The sequence below is a fragment of the Triturus cristatus genome, chromosome 5_1 (genome assembly GCF_964204655.1).
Source record: "Triturus cristatus chromosome 5_1, aTriCri1.1, whole genome shotgun sequence".
NCBI classification, from domain to species: Eukaryota; Metazoa; Chordata; class Amphibia; order Caudata; family Salamandridae; genus Triturus; species Triturus cristatus.
The window spans coordinates 300,194,430-300,212,571 of record NC_140587.1 but is presented as its reverse complement, the minus strand read 5'-3'; the positions used below and the strand labels follow the sequence as shown (position 1 = coordinate 300,212,571).

General features: G+C 44.1%; 1 protein-coding gene and 1 long non-coding RNA gene across 4 annotated transcripts in view; one reads left to right on the top strand and one right to left on the bottom strand.

The window, feature by feature from the left end:
* KLHL38 (kelch like family member 38) overlaps positions 1 to 10,128 on the bottom strand; it is a 75,594-nt gene extending 65,466 nt beyond the window's left edge. Inside the window, exons 1-2 of one of the 2 annotated variants that reach the window (XM_085604992.1) lie at positions 9,820 to 10,128; positions 4,707 to 6,273 (exon numbers count right to left, since the gene is read on the bottom strand). In XM_085604992.1, coding sequence (XP_085461118.1) covers positions 4,707 to 6,056 — 1,350 coding nt within the window. In that variant the 5' untranslated portion in view covers positions 6,057 to 6,273; positions 9,820 to 10,128. The remainder of the gene's footprint in view (positions 1 to 4,706; positions 6,274 to 9,819) is intronic. The other variant, XM_085604993.1, reaches the window with a different exon arrangement.
* The window catches only part of LOC146830822 (uncharacterized), a 35,402-nt gene that overhangs the window by 14,279 nt on the left and 2,981 nt on the right, over positions 1 to 18,142 (top strand). Inside the window, exons 1-2 of one of the 2 annotated variants that reach the window (XR_014961486.1) lie at positions 10,224 to 10,297; positions 12,428 to 12,807. This is a non-coding gene — a long non-coding RNA (uncharacterized LOC146830822). Of the gene's footprint in view, positions 1 to 10,223; positions 10,298 to 12,427; positions 12,808 to 18,142 lie in introns of those variants that run through there. The other variant, XR_014961485.1, reaches the window with a different exon arrangement.

Sequence of the window (18,142 nt, the reverse complement as noted above, 5' to 3'; positions counted from 1 at the left end):
TTGTTAAGTTTGTTATTCACAGTGATTACTATGCAATCGCCAAGTTTTGTACAGGATGCAGAATTTCCTCACGACTAAGGCCTACAAGTGATCTGATACTGTCACGCCAACCAGTAGTCGACCCCCCCACTCCCCTCCCATGGGACTACACTGTGGTTTGTTAACAAGGCTAAAATAAACCCCTCGGGTCGAGATTACAAAACATTTCCAATTCCCATCACCTCTCTTTAACCAGCAGTAGTATCATGCAAGCTGTAGTGACTACCAAGACTCCACGCTAGAATAAGAAGTCAGGCACGATAATGACTTTCTTTATCTTAATACCTATTAAAAACAATAATCGTAGCTGCCCAGCTTGTCATGGGCTGTGTGACTGTATAATGGTACAGGTATATCAGGGATAAATCCAAGAAGATCTTCTCGTACCACTGAGGTATCACTTGGCTGCATGCTCCTACAGACAACCATTCTTACAGTATAGTTTAAATAGCCAAGGACCACACCCTTCCCCAATAAAAGCATTCAAAGTTTACATAATTTGCTTTAGCCTTACAGATGTTAGCCTGGGTGAAGACCACGCAGAATGCACCTCAGACACAGTCGAAAGATCTTTCAAGGTAAGCAAGAGCCTCATGCTAATGTTCAGGTTCCTATTCAGTAGCAATGGGCAACTTGGTTTTTCTGTGGACTAGATATTCCATTTCTCAGGGTTAGATATAACATACCTCTTCCAAGCTGGAGTCTGGGAGATAGCACCCAGGCACTCAACCTGAATCCCTGCCACTGTCATCTATGGTGATGGAAAGCTGCTGAGCTGTGCATGTAAGACCAACTGGAGACCCTTGATTCTTTCTGCATGGGACATTTTCTCAACATACGCCAAGAGGAGCTCAAGGTTAAACTCTTACTAGAAATTCCTTAATCCATTTACATCCTTACACCCTTTGACCTGGTTCACACTGCCTTTATTGTGATATTTCAATTAAAGAATATCAATGACCTTGTTTGTAATCTGAGTCTTTTCTTACGTCTTGTAATGCCTCCCTTACTCATTATTTAATTAATGGTGTTCCTGAAATATTCACCTAATCTATGAATATTTAGAATTCAATTTTCAATTGGGATCATTACACATTTTATCAGAGAAAACAACAGACTGTTGGCACGTATAAATATTAAGAAATGTAGTCGCGTTTGGTCTCAACTACCCTTAGGAAAGTTCATCACTAAGCTAAATAAAGCAGTCCCCCTACCTCAGGCCATTGCTATTATTGCTTATAATAGCTGGATTGAATCTACCCTTGATTCAGTGCTTCCTAGGAAAGTATTCTATCATCGTATGGGAATCAACAAAAAGCCCTGGTATTCCCAGACTTTGAGGCAACTGAAACAATCATGTAAAAAATTGGAAAGAATTTGGAGAAGAGATTACTCTGTGAGTAAAAAAGTTAAATACAGAGAAGCAATTAAATTGTATGAAAATGAAATAAAGGAAGCTCAATCGAGCTTTTATTGTGACAAGATCATCTTGGCTGCTAATTCTCCTCGTGAAATTTTTAAAATTACAAAGCCCCTTCTCACTCCCCCCAGTCCTCTCCCGGCTCCTGATAATGCCCAGCAGAGGTGTGACGATATTGCAGAATACTTTTCCTCTAAAGTCCAAAGGATTTATAACACATTCTCAAATGTTAGTTTTTTGGGGGACAGTGTTATTGTGGATAAGCAAACTCTGCTGAAAGAGTTTCCTCTTCACTCCTTATCCTCCACGTAGGAACTTCTCAAACAGTTGAAATCAGGCTCCCCTTCTGATCCGGCCCCTCCGTCTATTCTGAATCTAATACCTGACATAGGGGCATATTATCAACAACGAGCGATAAATATCACTCAACGCGTTTAGCACGTTTCTCATTATCGCCGTATATCGCCGGATCACATCGCCATGTTAGCAGCGTATTTGCAACGATTTGCCAACAGGCGATGTGAAATCCGGCGATTTACAGCAATTTCCATTAATATCGCATGAAAACCAGCGATGTGAGACCTGCGCTGAAGGGAATGTTGTAAATAGGGAGAAGTGGATGCAACCTTATAATCCACCTCCCTTTATGCACATGGCTAAGTCGGGAATTTTTTAGACGTACATTATCGGCGATATCCGCGGTTAGCGGGAGTTTTTATATCGCTCCTCAAGTCCAGGGGCGCCTTGTAAATACGGCGCTTTTGTGGTGGCCCCTCTTCCATGTTGTATTTGCATGGAAACGCCTACTTTGCCTCTGAGAACGCCTACTTTGCATCTCATTGGAGATGCGAGGCGAGGCGTTAGGAATCCGGCTGCTAACATGCTCTAATGCATGTTAGCGCCGCCTAGTAAATAAGGCAATGTAATTTTCGCCGCTTTTTTGGCTTTTAAAGCCAAAAAAGCGGCGAAATGGCCCTTGATAATATGCCCCTTTGTCTCTCCAGTCATACGGGATGTGATAAATTCCTCCCTGGGTAGTGGAGTGGTGCCTCCTCTCTAGAAACAGGCCAGGGTCACTGTATTACTAAAAAAGACTAATCTTGACCCAGAGGACTGGGCGAACTATCGGCCTATTTCCTTGTTGCCAGGTATTAGCAAATTGGCTGAAAAACATGTCAACTCTGCCCTGTACTCATTTCTTGAAAACAATAAGTGCCTGCATCCCTACCAGACAGGTTTTAGATGCCATCAGGGTACTGAGACCACACTCCTTGTTGTGATTGAGGAGACTAGGAAGATCCTGGATGTCGGAGGCTGCGCAGCTCTAATATTGTTGGATCTTAGCGCAGCCTTCGACACCGTCAATCATCAACTTATGATTCAGAGACTCAAGGAGATGGGCGTAGAGGGAGTGGCGCTTCGCTGGCTTCAGTCCTTTATGGAGAGTTACTCTTTCTGTGTCTTTGAGGGTGAAGCTGCATCAGAGTACATTCCTTTGCAGTGTGGAGTCCCCCAGGGATCATCTCTTAGCCCTACCATGTTCAATATCTAAATGAGTTCCTTAGCTGAATTGGTGTATCCTTGGGGCATCCAAATTGTCATCTATGCAGATGACACACAGCTTGTGGTGTCTCTAAGCCAGAAAGGAAAACGAGAATCAGGTCTGGTATCTTGTCTGGGAAAGATTTCGGACTGGATGGATAAGTCTTTCTTGAAACTTAATGGTGCAAAAACGGAACTTATGCTGCTTGGGCATAATGTTCCCACTAGCATTGAAGCTTCTTGGCCTAGCTGTCTAGGTATGCCACCTGTACCAAAGACTAAGATTAAGAGCTTAGGAGTTTGGCTGGACTGCAAGCTTGATTTAAAAGAACAGGCATGTAAGGTGGCAGCTAGCTGCTATGGACAGATCAGGATGATAAGGAAGATTATTCCTCTTCTTCCTTTTGATGCTAGACGGGCGTTAGTTCAGGCGCTTATACTTTCGCGACTGGACTATGCAAATGCAGTGTATCTTGGTGCCCCTTTGGGCACTTTTAACAGGTTACAAATTGTTCAGAACTGTGCAGCCCGCTTACTTATGAACATTCCTAAATATAGTTCAGCTAAACCAGCATTGGCTTTCCTGCACTGGCTCCCTGTTCAGGCCAGGATAGGCTTTAAGGCCCTTTGCATTGCCCACAAGGCCATCGTCGGGAAGGGATCATCTATGATTCAGTCGCTGGTTCAACTCTATGTTCCCAATAGGATGTTGCGATCTAAGCATAAATGTTTGCTCAGAGTAACTATGATCAAGCGAGCTCGCTCCGGAGGTCGTCTATTCTCGTACAATGTTGCTATGCCATGGAATCGCCTGCCTGAGCATATTCGCTCGGATTCCAATTACTTTAGTTTTTGGAAACAGCTGAAGACCTTCCTTTTCCGATGAGTTGTGTCTGATGAATGAGGTGCCACGAGTAAGCGCTGGGATGCCTTTGGTAGCCATGCACTATATAAATGTGTATTCATTCATTCATTCACTGTGAAACAGGCTCCTCAATGCAAGGCCAGTCTATCTTACCTATCCAGCTTTGGCACTCTAGGTATCAATGAGCACAGAGGTTAGTCCGACATTACTCTTCAAATGCTACACTCAATTTTTTCTAGTTGTAATTTCCTCTACAGCTTTTCTAGAGTCAGACCTTTGCCAGATAACACTACCGGCTGTGGATGGTGTATTACAGGGCTTGTGGTTATGTGCCTTATCCTGTCATGGGGCTATCTACTGTCTTGTATGGATTGTTCTTATGTTCAACCTGCTCCCTTCGGTCTGTCTGGTTCTGTCATGTTTTTTCTGAGCTTTGAAATTCTGCTCCAGTCTGACACGGTTCAGATAAAGCAAATTAAACCCTATACCATGCTCCTTATTAAATTCTATATTTTAAGATGGATTTTTAAAAATGTTAAACCCTTTCCCTTCTCCATTGCTGTGTTTTTCAGCCTGCTTGATTAGTGTCAACTGAATATATATTTTGGCTTAAGCATATAACCAACATCTGCATAGGTCAACAAGTGGTTTGGATCATCTGAGCTACTGATGCAAAGATTTAGCAACATACAATTTTTCCCTAATGTAAAAAAACACGTGTACTCATTTAATGGCAAGTACAGTAGCAAATCATTTTTCATTAGCTCCAATTGGAAATATCATTGCTTGGTGCAATTAATATAACTATTAAAACATATGGAAGGTTGACAATTACTTTACCTGTATTAGCCGGACAGGATTTTGCATGCAATCTTCGCCTCCGAAAAGATAGATTCTTTGGTCTTTTGCAGCAACAGCAGGATGAAGGACAGCAAGTGGCATATTTGACATAGCCTCCCAGGTATTGTAAATAGTGTCATATCTCTCTACAGAACTCAAGATCCCGTGGTTGTTGCCAATACCTCCAATTGAGAAGATGTAGTTCTTGTAAGTGAGACTCCTGTGGGAATAGCGGGGGACAAGCATGGGTTCCCCCATCCTCCACTGGTTCAATTTAAGAGACAGAATGTACACATTACAACTAACTTGGCGCTTCTCATTACTGACAGGCATCCCTCCTAAAACATAGATGTTACTGTGCAAACCTACTGCAGTGGCCTTGTAAAGTCGCAGTGGTAGCTTGGCAAGACTTATCCATTGGTGAGTCTTTTCATCATACAACAGAACGTCTCTGGTTGTCTGCTGGCTGTTCTTTCTGCCTCCCACATTGATCATGAACTCTTGCTGAGAGTACCTCCGTGGAGCATGCCACATTGGTTTGATATCTGGAGCATTTGTGCTGTAAAGACAAAACATTAGCTTGCGGGCCGTCTCCAAGTAGCTTTTGCAAACCTGGGAGGACTGAATAAGTGGATCATTGGCAATAAACTGGAAGAGGAATGTTGGGTGGACGTACTGTATCCTGACCTTCTCAAACAAATCCTGCATGTAGCTTTTCCTTGCCTGTGGGTCGTGTTGTATCCAGACCATTATTGTCTCAAACACCTGCTCTTCTTCTCCGCATAGATCATCATCTCCAAGATAATTCATCAGTTCCCAAGCACAGAGCTCTTTTAGGTCTTCAGAGTTCGCTACTTCAGGAAAACATTTCAAGGCCATATCCAGCGCTTTACTCTTGAGATTCTCACAGCATAAAATTTCTGACAACCTTTTAATGCTCAAACAGTTCTTTGGTGTCAGCTGGTTCTGGAGGTACTTGGAACAGGCCTCAAATAGCTTTGGATACTGGAACATTGATGCCGCCTCTATAAGCAACAACACATTCTCCCCTGTGATGAGAATTTCTCCAGTGTAAACATATAGGATGATTTGAGACAGGGTCTCCTGGTCAATACACTGGATTTCCACTTTTTCTTGATGACTTTCCTTAAAGTTGTTGCAGAACATAGCCTTGAAGTAAGGGCTGCTGGAGGCAAGCACATTTCTGTGGCAGGCAAATTCACAGCCACCAACGCAGATACGAACATCAGTCAATATCTTGTTCTGTCTGAAAATGTTAAATTGCCTTAACAGTTCCGAGGCAAAGTTTTGATCTTGGAAAAAGAACCCCTCTAGTGATTGCTCTTCCATTACGGACTAGGTGGGAGAATCCTGTAATTGTTACGGCACACCTTACAGAACTTGTATCATATCTGCCATCTCTGTTTTTGCAACACTGAAAAGCTGAGCTCGAATGAAATTCTTTATGGAAAGCTGGAAACAAGGCTTACTGCTAGTGAGCTCAATGAATGACTTTTCCATATGTTTTTGCCACGCAAGAGGAATTGGAATCACTTCTTCTGTAATCCTAACAGAAAGCAGAAAAGTTGTAAAGAGTGCTGTTTACTGAACCCTTTCAGTTAAAGCTTGAGTTTTTCAAGCATACTGTTGATTAGATCAAGCAAGTTTACTTTGTTAACAAAACTAAAGTGTGCATACAATGAATCACAATACTAGCACAAGCATGAATCACATACAATGAAATATCAGACAATGTCAATCAGGATGGGTCAAATAACTTTGATATTATTGCTCAAGAAAACATTTTCTTCAAGGATCATGATGTTTACAACTAATTTATTAACATCTGAGATGTTCCAGATGCCCTCAGAAGATTACTACGCCATCTTAAACCTACACAGCATCCCAGGATTGTTCTGCAGCATTAATAATAATAATACTGACATTTTTAAAGCGTGAACACCTACCTTAAACAGAGGTGTACCGGTGCTATAGCAATAGGCAGCATGCAGAATGACAAACAACAGCAAAAAAAACCTGAGAATATTAGCCTAGGCTGAAGAGCCACGTTTTCACAGCTGCCCTAAATAGTGACTCTGATTCAATATGGCAAATGTCGTTCGGCAGAGAGTTCCATAACTTAGTCACCCCGACCGTGAAAGATCTGCCGCCTAGCCGGGCTTTCCTAACTCGTGGAGTACAAAGCAGTTTATGATAGTTGGACCTTAATGAGCGATTTGGCTTACATAACCATTGTTTCAGGTAGCTAGGGCAATTGCTATGGATTGACCGAAAGGCCAAAGTCAAGGCCTTAAATTCAATTCTTCTTGCCACCGGCAGCCAGTGGAGCTCTTTGATAGGCGGAGAGATATGATAACAAAATGGTACACGTCTAATCAGTCTTGCAGCCGCATTCTGTACCATCTGCAGTCTTTTGACTAGGCACACTGACAGGCCCAGGTAAAGGCCGTTAGCATAGTCCAGCCTAGATGTCACAGTGGCATGGACTATGACTCTGTGGCATTCCTCCAGCAGTAGATGTAAAAATGTCCGCAATTTGCTGAAACAGGAGGCTGTCACTTGCTGAATTTGGGCAGAGAAAGAAAGATCTGCCTCACACTTCACTCCCAGGTTTTTTGCTGTGCCTGCTGGCACGGGCGGTGAACCCATTTCCACCGGCCACCCCAGATCTGATGCTAGTGGCAGGTTCTTGCCGAAGAATAACACTTCTGTTTTCTCAGCATTGAGTTTGAGTTTGTTGTTATTCATTCAAAGCTTTCAGACAACCCTCAAAACTCTTGAAGGAGTCCACCAAATTAACTTTAAAGGAGAACACCAACTGTGTATCTTCGGCATATGATATCGCCTTCACGCCCCAGTTGGCTATAAGTGAGAACAGCGGAGCCAGATATATATTAAAAAGATACGGACTCAGCACCGACTCCTGACGTACGCCACACCATAAATGTTTGGGTTCAGAGCAACCTTCTGTGTGCGATTGTTGAGGAATGACTTCAACCAGGCAAGGACTGCACCCCCGATGCCGATGTCCTGGAGTCGCTGATACTTTGCTGGCCAACAATTCCTGTGATGGAATGCACCCTAAGGCAAAACGTGCTGGTCAGAAAATCTCATAACCGACCATTTCATAACAATCTGTGTACCATCTTCTGTCATCTACCAGGATGCAGAGGCAGAGTAAGTGCCATATTAGTTTGTTACAAATCAGTTTAACCCATATGTTTTCACTTTTTGGGACTATTCTAGTTTATGACACAAAAGCTTATTGCAGAATACATCCTGGTCAGACAGGCGATCAAGGAGCAAATTGTTCTTTTTTTGCATCTGGCCCAGGGAGCTTTGTTAATCTGCAAACTTTTATGAGGACTTTGCTCCTTTTGGAGTGCAGATGTCTTGCAATTTTATCCCTGATCCGTCCAGTTCTGCCTTACCATAGCACTCCCTGGCACTTAAGGTAACTACTTTGTAGGTGGATGTGCTCCTTGTGAAAGGGCGGCATGCCGTAACTTATAGTGAAGTGAGCCAATGGCTGCAGTGGACTGAAACATTTCTCCATTATTGCATGTTGATGTGTGTGGAAGGAAAATGTGAATGAAACCAACCACAGAGTAATGAATGAAGTCTGGCTGAAACCCCTATAAATAACTATGATACAGACTTAATTTTAGTCAGTTCAAAAGGTTTTGGCTAACACAGACCTAAAAAAGTCAATCAGTCTGGCAATGGCTGCAAGCCTCTTGCCTTTGAGAAAGAAAGAAGGAAAGAAAGACAGAAGAAAAGAGAGACGGAAAGGAGAAAAAGAAAGACAGAGGGGGACGGGAGAAGGAAAGAGAAAAGGAAGGCAAGAAAGTGATGGAAAGAGAATGAAAGAACAAGAGAAGGAAAAAGGGTAGAAAGAAAGAAAATAGAAGGAATGAATGAAGGTAAGAGAAATAAATAATGAAAGGGAAAGAAAGAACAAGAGAAGGAAAAGGGGAAAGAAAATAGAAAGCAGGAAATAAAAAAGAAAACACATCAAAGGCAAGAATTAAAGAATAGAACAAAGAAATAAAAGTAAAAGAAAGAAAGAGAAGGAAAGAGAGAAAGAAAGAAAAGAATGAAAAGAACGAAAGAAAGAAAGAAGAAAGAAAGGAAGAAGGAAAGAAAGAAAGAAAAGTAGAAAGAGGATCACCTAATACATAACAGTTGCAAATGGACACTATCTGATCTGGTATGCTTTGAAATTGCAGCAGCCAGAAAAGCAAAACACTCCAGAAGTAATTTACATCAGCATTGGCAGGAGATGGGATCTGATTAAGATGGAATGTGCATCAGAAGCTTCCTGCTATCACATCAGGCTCTAAACACAATTACCACTTTAAAGTATTTGTAAAGTACAAACAAAAACCCTGGCACTGAAGGGAACTAACTTGTGTGTGTATGTGCTCCTTGTGAAAGAGCAAAATGTAGTCACTGAAAGTGAACTTAACCATTGCCTTAGGTAGGGTGTCCCACTGCCCCATGCAGTATGCTGTAGTGGGCAGGAGTAAAATATGAATGACACAAGAGCAGGCCAATGGATGAAGAACTGTGGTTGAAAGGACCTCTATGTAAATATATAATACATATTTTAGTAAAATCAAAAGGTCTTGGCTAATGCCAGACCTATAAAGCTTCCAGGTGGTCCCATGCCAGGTGTGACTCATTCCCACTTTGCATGCTGGCCCACACTCATAAGAAGGAATTCAAAACAAAACGTCCCAGAGAGCGTTGTTTACCTCAAAAATCAGGATTTAGCTACAGATGGTAAAGAAAACATGGGGTCTCAATACAGTTACAAAACAATAATTCTACCCTTAAGGACACAAAATAGTTGACCAATTTGAACATGGAATGCAAACTGTTTTTCAAATTGCACATTTTCAAATTTTTAAAGCTTAACCACAGACAGCTTTTATTTAAAAAGACAGTGCGGTGTGTTGGGGGGAAAACAATCAAAATTCAGTATTAGTTTTAGCTAGTTGCATGAGGTCGACTAAAGCCTGGGCATAATAAGGATAAATATCCATATAATTTGAACAATACAATTACACAGCACACAAAACAGACTTACCCGAGAACTTTCACTTTCGACCTGGGACGTCACAGCTGCCCACCTTACTGTATTTTGCCGGCCTCGCGAGAAGCCCCTAAAGTAACCCGCGCCTGCCGACAGACAAGACCCAGTGTTTCTTACGGCGGCAGATTAATTCGTCCACACAGGCGTCTGCTTTTGTTCAATTCTAAAGACACTTCTCCTGCTTTTTGAGGCTCTGTAAAAACAACGATGGGGCAGCGAGGTACATACAGCAAACTGAATTCCGGGCCTAATAATAGCGGCAGATGTACTTGGCTCCGCGGTTGCATGTGACTTGGCCTAAGCAATGCAGCCGGCACTTTCTGCGCACGCGCGAGAACTGTTTACATTTTAGAAATAGAAGCCTGGAGCTCCTGGCTGCTCATTTGGAAAATAGCTAAAGACAGACTGTCATAATCCCATTTACCCGTGAAGAGTTTCGATTTTCATTTTACTGCGAGCCGGACAAAGAGTGGTAAGTAATTTAGAAAGGAACACGTATTCCTGGGAAGAAGATGTATCCAGTGCATGAGGGAACTTTCGGAGCACAGACCTCGTGGAACAAGGATGGAGAGTCGTGTATTTCTAGGAAGTTTGCTGATGAAGGTCACACTCAAATACCTGCTTTTTCGAGGAGCACAATAAAGGCAGGGAGCGGCAGCATCTGGGTCACTAAGACAGAGAGTATTATTGACTCAGTGGTACTCATTTAATCGAGTCGCGATAAAATGCTGACTGCAAAAACAGGATTCAATTTATGACCTTTTGATGATCATGCTGAAATATTTGCCACGTGATCGTTTGACCAGTATTTTAGTGTTCCGGGCGGTACACAAGTTCCCCTCATCAGTACATACTTTTTTAAAGTCTATGCCCATTCACACCATTATTCTGCCGGGGACAGTTCTTTCTAGTAGAGTGAGGGGTGAAAGGAAAAATCACTGGTTATCACCCCAATGCAGTGTAACCAATGGGGCTACACATGAATCCACTCGACTCTTGATCTGAGTTTAGTAGATTTTAATTACAAATTTAAAAACAAATCGATATAGATCAATCTTTGCATAATCGTATAAAAGTACAAAAAGATCAGAATAAATCCAAGTCTCCTTAAAAGATGTACCCTATATAGTACAAACAAATTACTTACTCTAAGATGATGACACAAACAATCAGGAAAAAGAAATGAAGGTTAAATTATTGATGATTCTCTTTAACGAGAATGAGCTAACTAATTTTCCCTACACTACCTTTAAAAAAGAAACCTAACTAAATCATTTGGGTCAAGATATATTTAGGAAGAAAGGGAATGAAAGGTGTCAGCCATCAGAGTCTTCAGTAGAAAACACTGACAAATGGGTCAAGTAGCGTGAAGCCACTCAAGCAGAAATATACGTCTGCTCTCCAAGGAAACCTAAGATGAACTCTCTCCCTCACTAAACATAGCACATAATATCAACTGCAGTTGAATTAACACTCCCATGTGATTTCTTCTTAGGAAATTTCCATAGCTCTGGCACAACGGGATACTTTCAGCACCTTTCCCACACTTAACACTTAGGGACAGATTACGAGTCTGGGGGTCTTAGCACCGCCAGACTCGTGGTGGCGCGGCTGTGGCGGATCCAGCCACTGACTCATCCGCGGTCCGACCAACCGATTATGACTCGGGCAGTCGGACCGCACTAGAACCACCGGCTCTGCCAGGGAACCGCTGTTCTCTGGCGTATGAGCGTTGGTCAGAGGCCGCAATATGCTTGGCCGGACCGCCACAGTCCTGCCAAGCATATTACGAGTTTCCTCTCTGCCAGGCTTTTCATGGCAGTTCAACCAACATGAAAAGCCTGGCGGAGAGGAAACAAAGGGGGCCCTACAGCACCCCCCTGTGCCTCAGACATATGTGGATGTGTTAAAAGCAAAAGCAAAACGACAATTGTGAACATTGCCTGCGCCATCTTGTCTGGAGGAAATTTCTATGTGCACATAAACTACAGTCATTTTAATCTATCACAGCCATTTTGTACACTGTTGGCCACCTTTGTTTCACCCTGCCCTTACTAGCATCCCTCTGACCCTCTAACCGACCTGGTATGTGTGCTGGGGGCTATAAACTCTATTGCCACAACAAACCTCAGCGCCACTTGCTGCCACAAACTCGTTTTTCCTCTCATCTCTGTTTACAGGCAAACCTTTGCACGCTCTTCCCCTCACTGCACCTAGTTACACAAACAGGTTCCAAACACCAAAAAGACTCTTGCAACATGATTTATTGCACTGCAAACAGCAAGACTTGTTTTTACCAACAATGGGACCTGTATTTATCAACAGAACGGACTCTTAGATCTGACCAGTCTCACATCTTTTAGACCCTGAAGCAAGGTCCAGCTGCAAGATAAGATTGTCTGTTTTACCTGGGTGGGAAGAGAATTACCGGGGTGGGGACTCCAAGCTTGTGTAACCATGTTGATGAAACCAATGCATTGTGTCAAACCTGTATAAAAGGAAGAACCAAATGAGTTATTGCACAACACCTCCCTCAGACATCCCGGTGTCTGCAGTTGACGTGATCTCCTCATGAGAAATAAACCTTTTTCTTGTCTTCCAGTTTCCAGCGCTTGCCTCATTATTTTGATAGCAAACCCAAAGTGAATTAGAGGTGGAACCCTGCACCAGGCATCATTGAGGGTCTTAGAAGACTCACTGCTTTTCACAAATTGGCACCCAACGTGAGGGCCCATCAGCGACGCGTGGGTCCGGTAGAGAGGTCCTAACGATGGAGTGAACGACTAAACGATTGGGGTATACCTGCCTGAGAAGACCCTCGTCTGGCTGCCGATCGACTGAACGTCACCGGTTCCGAACGGACCTCTCTCGAGTGACCTGCGATCTTGACTGGGACCTTAGAGGAACGCTGCATTGATTGTTGGAGTGAGAAGACAACCAGGCACTGGAAGGGGAAGACGAAGAACTGTCCATACGGTCCGGGTAAGGTCGTGTAAAAATGACTTAAATTGATGATTGATTGAATAGTTTGATTGAAATACTAGTATTCCTTTTTGATATTGAGTTATTTGAGACATTCCCTGCTTGCAAACAACGAAGAATAGGAATATTCTCTCTCTTTGCAGAAAGCGAAGGACAGGTAGTGCAGACTTTTTGTCTAAATTAATTGAGCTATTCATTTTGACCGATAAATACGTCATTCCTGTTTTCTCTAGATTGTTTGATTGTAATTGTTTTGGACCGGACCGTTTGTTAGAGGTCAGTCAGCCGACGGCGCCGGAAGGCACCCCTAACAAGGACATGTACGTAAAGTATGGATTAGCCACCGTAGCTTATAGCAAACTATGGCATAAATACACTAGGAAGGACCGGGTAAATCAGTGGCTACTGACGGGATCTTTCGATCCCGCTAAAATAGAAACGTTAGAATTAGCTCTCCACAAAAAGAAAACTAGACCAGCCATGTTTGACAGCTTTGGTTTATGGCGAAAAGAGGCAGCCCAAAGAAAGAAAAGAGACGAAGCTTGACAAGATAAAGAAACGCGAAAATCAGCTTACCAAGCCCGTAAAGGGTTAGAAGAAAAACTAAAAGAAAAAGAAATCGATAAAAAGGAACAGGAATCTAAAATATCAGGTCAATGCCCTGTTAGAACGCCCTCGACTCTTTACCCCGAGTTATCGGCAAAACAAAGTGTAGATGATGATTTATTGTTAGGTCACCCAATCATATACATGCCACCCCCTTATGCCCCTACTCATCACGTAGTACAACGCCAGGACCCCCAAAGTATAGCCGGAGGTGGCACGATCGCCTCAGTCTCCACCGCCTCTGCTCCCACCGAGTCACCCACACCAAATGCCTCATCAAAGGATACAGTAGTAGAGGTAGGATCAAAAGTAAAAGAAGCGCCCAGGGTCCCACGATTAAGTACAAATGAGCGAGCAGGCATTGATAAAATAGTTAAATCCCTCATGGATAGGAAGGAGACAGAAGAGTATGTAACTAGCATATGCAACTCCTATGTTCAAAATCACAAACAATACTTTATTGTACGTCTCTGTTACCACACTCTTACTGCATATGAAGAGAAATACCAAGATGTAGGGCCTGAGCGACTAGTAGCCACCGGAGATGAAGGCGACAACGATGTTACAGAACTCTTTTCATCCACACTGGAAGTATTCCGTTACCTTGTGGAACAAGGACGGATAGATAAGGACAGGGCATCTAAGATAGCAGGACCCCCGGTGGAAAAACCAGATAGCACAATGCCGATAAAAGAAGCTGCCCCTTATTGGGTACCTCCTAGAGTACAAGGGACTCATGACGATATAAACCATCAAGACGCTAGAGGAAGGGTGGTCTACAATTGGGTGTATCAGTCATGGGACAGACAGGACATTTTGACGTTCCGTAAATCTTTACGGATTTACGGAAAAAAAAAACGCCTTTTACACCGAGCTAGGTACCGCTCTGGGATCAACAATAATGACACTTGCCGAGATAGACTTGTTCTTCGGGTTATGTTTGCCAGCAGATGTGTGGAAACAGATTAGGAAAATAGATCATACCGAACTGCTTGGTCATACCTGGGAACAACTCAACAGACAAGATAAACAGTGGAACCCTGGTCAAAAACAGAGAAAAAGATAGACTGGTCCATAGTAACCGCGTGCCGCCAGACACCGCAAGAGGATGTCTCAGAGTATTTCTCAAGATTTGAAACGGTGTTCTCCGATTACAGTGGACAAGACATGTCCACCGCAACTGGACACCACTTATTTGTGCAGAACTACGTTAAAGGATTACTGCCAGATGTATCCCAGAAATTACAAGCCAGCGAAAGCAGTTGGGCAGCATCTAAGCCGGCGGCCATTCTCCAAATGGCCCAGTACTATGAGCATCAGAGAAACGAAAATGACAGGGCTACAGAAAGGAAAAAGAAAGGGTGATGATAGCACAACTCCAGGGGGCGAATACAGGAAGGGAGCAATATAGGGGAGGATACCAGCAGAATACCCGTAGAGTACAGCCACCTCGAAACAATTCATTGACTTCATATGTAGGACGCCAAGACCTAGGCCAGGATCACTGTGCATTTTGCAAAGAATATGGACACTGGAAAACCCAATGCCCAGCTTTGTTAGGAGCTGGTAGGGGCAAGGGGGCGAGGGAAATAGCAAGTGGACAGAGAGGAAGAGGACGTGGGAGAGGGTACGCGAGTGAAGCAAACGAAGAAAGGACAGGAAGAGTGAACGCATTTGACCATCCCAAACAGAATCAGTACCAACAGACAGATTATGACAATACGTATGATTTTGCATAGGACAGCCAGGGGCAAGGGAGGGATTCAGTCGAGCTCCATGTTGACCAGCAAGGCCCTTATCTTACCGCTAAGGTCCTAGGCACAAAATCGCCATTTTTGGTATACACGGGAGCAACACGTAGTGCACTATCCAAACGACTGATTCCAAGGGCACCCTTGTCAGGCTCACATGTGACCTCAATAGGATTTGATGGTACGCCCTCCACCAATCCTTTGTCCCGACCGATCCCTTTTAACCTTGACAACAATAGCGTCGAAACGACATTCCTCCTCTCTTCTAACACCCCAGACTCCATTATGGGTCTCGACCTTTTGAAACACTTCCATGCGACTATCAGATGCTCACCAGACGTAGTGCATGTCATCCTGTATGACAACCCCCAGCGCCATAGAGAACCCTTCTCAGCACATGTTTCCCATCTCCGAGACTGACGCATCCCTACTGGACACTTTGCCATCACATTTATGGGATAGGGCTGATTCAGACGTAGGACGAATGATGATTGACCCAGTACACGTAACGATACGACAGGACGCAACCCTACCGAAGGCACCGCAGTACAAAATATCGCCAGAGGGTGAGAAGGCACTGATAGAGATCGTACACTCTTTGGTAGAGGCAGTGGTGGTAGAGGAAGTAGTGAGCAACGTTTGTAACAGTCCCATACTACCGATTGTAAAGAGACAGGGAGAGGGAGACAGAAAAGCCTACCGCTTTATCATTGACCTGCGGGAGATAAACAAAATCGTAGTGTCACAATACCTAGTAGTTTCCGACATCACGACAATTTTGACTTTAATCCCCTCCGCTGCCACCACCTTCACTGTAATTGACCTAAAAAACGCATTCTTTTCCATACCTATACACGAGGACAGCCGCTATCTATTTGGATTCACTCTAAACTCCCGTTCGTACAGATTTTGCAGAGCACCTCAGGGGTACACTGAGAGCCCAAGCATCTATAGCCAGGCGCTTAAAAGACAGTTGGACGCCATACAATTGCCAGATGGAGTGGCACTAATACAATATGTAGACAACATCCTTCTAGCAGCAGTCACCATACCAATAGCCATCACAGTCACCATCAAACTACTCCATTTTCTTGCTGAGAATGGTCACAAGGTCTCCCGAAAGGAATTGCAGTTCTGTAAATCGCAAGTGACCTATTTGGGTCACCTTTTATCAAAAGAAGGGAGGAAACTCACGCCTGACAGGTTCCAGACAATTCTAGACACCCTTGTCCCTAAAGATCAGAAGCAAGTCCGCTCTTTGATAGGTCTCACCTCATTTTGCCGACAGTGGTTACCGAACTTTAGCCTCATTGTCAAACCCCTTCTCTCCCTCCTAGCTAAAGACATCCCCTCCCCTCTCCCCTAGACCCCTAGACCCCTGAATGCCAGTCAGCCTTTAAAGAACTACGCAATGCCCTTTGTTCAGCGCCTGTCCTAGGAACTCCAGATTACTCCAAACCATTCTTCTTCTACACGCATGAGAGGGAGGGATGTGCATTGTCTGTCCTAACACAATCAATTGGTCGCAAACAACGCCCTTGTGCATATTTCTCTGCCACCCTCGATCCAGTAGCCAGAGCGCTGCCAGCGTGCCTGCGCGCTTTGGCAGCTGCAGCAGTATCAATACGCCAGAGCGAAGGGATAGTGCTCTCCAATCTAGTCACTGTTTTAGTACCACATGCAGTCGACACACTACTAAACCAGACCAAAACCCAACACTTGACTAGTGCCCGACTAACAGGATATGAGTTGACCCTGCTAGCACAGCACATTACTCTAAAGCGATGCACCACCCTCAATCCAGCCACACTGTTACCCCTACCCGAAAATGATCCTAGCGTGACTCCACTACACGTCTGTGTGACACTAACCGATGAACAAACAAAGAGTAGAATAGATCTCAGGGACACCGCCTTTCTAGAACCAGAGGGAGAACTATGGGTGGATGGTTCATGCATCAAACTCTCCGACGGCACCACCTCAGCTGCATACGCTGTCACCATATACCGAACCATTCTGGAAACCGCCCGTATTCCCCAACGATCAGCCCAGGCTGCAGAACTCATTGCCCTCACACGAGCATGTATCCTAGCGACTGACACGACAGAATACACCGACAGCCAATATGCCTTCGGGGTGGTTCACAACTTTGGGATCTTATGGAAAGAAAGAGGGTTCCTGACTTTACACGGTACACCCATCCTGCATGGAAATTTAGTCTCCGCCTTGACGCAAGCAGTCCTCCTCCCCAAGAAGTTAGCAGTGATAAAATGCCGAGCACATAGGAAAGTGACTGATCTCATTGGACAGGGAAATGCACTAGCAGACGTTACTGCCCGAGCCACGGCAGGAGACAGAACTATGACACGAATGTATGTGACCAGGTCACAAGCTGAACAATGGACTGACGCTAGGACCACTGTAAGGGACATACAGACTACAGGCACACAAGACGAATTGACCGAATGGGAAAGGGTGGGACTAAAAGACGAGGAAGATTGCTGGAGAACTAAAGACGGAAATAAATGGCTGTTACCAAATGCCTACCTCATCCCCATATTGACCATGGCACATTTACCAGCACACATAGGCTCCAACCCCATGATTGAACTAATCACCAGAGTATAGCATAATGTCAAGATAGCAGAATCTGCAAAACGCCTAGTACAACAATGTATAGTCTGCCTACAGCACAACCCAGGGAAGGGGACAGTAGTAACACGGGGAGGGTTTGGAGTCCCTGACCACCCCTTTGAAATCCTTCAAATGGATTACATTCAACTAGAGAGAAGCCATGATCTAAAATATGTCCTGGTGGTTGTGTGCGCTTTTAGCAAGTGGGTGGAGGCATATCCCACCCGCGACAATACCGCCTTAGCCACTGCAAAAATATTGCTGAAAGAATTCTTCCCCCGATACGGCATTTGCAGAATTTTATGGAGCGACAACGGCCCCCACTTCGTAGCCGAGGTGATACA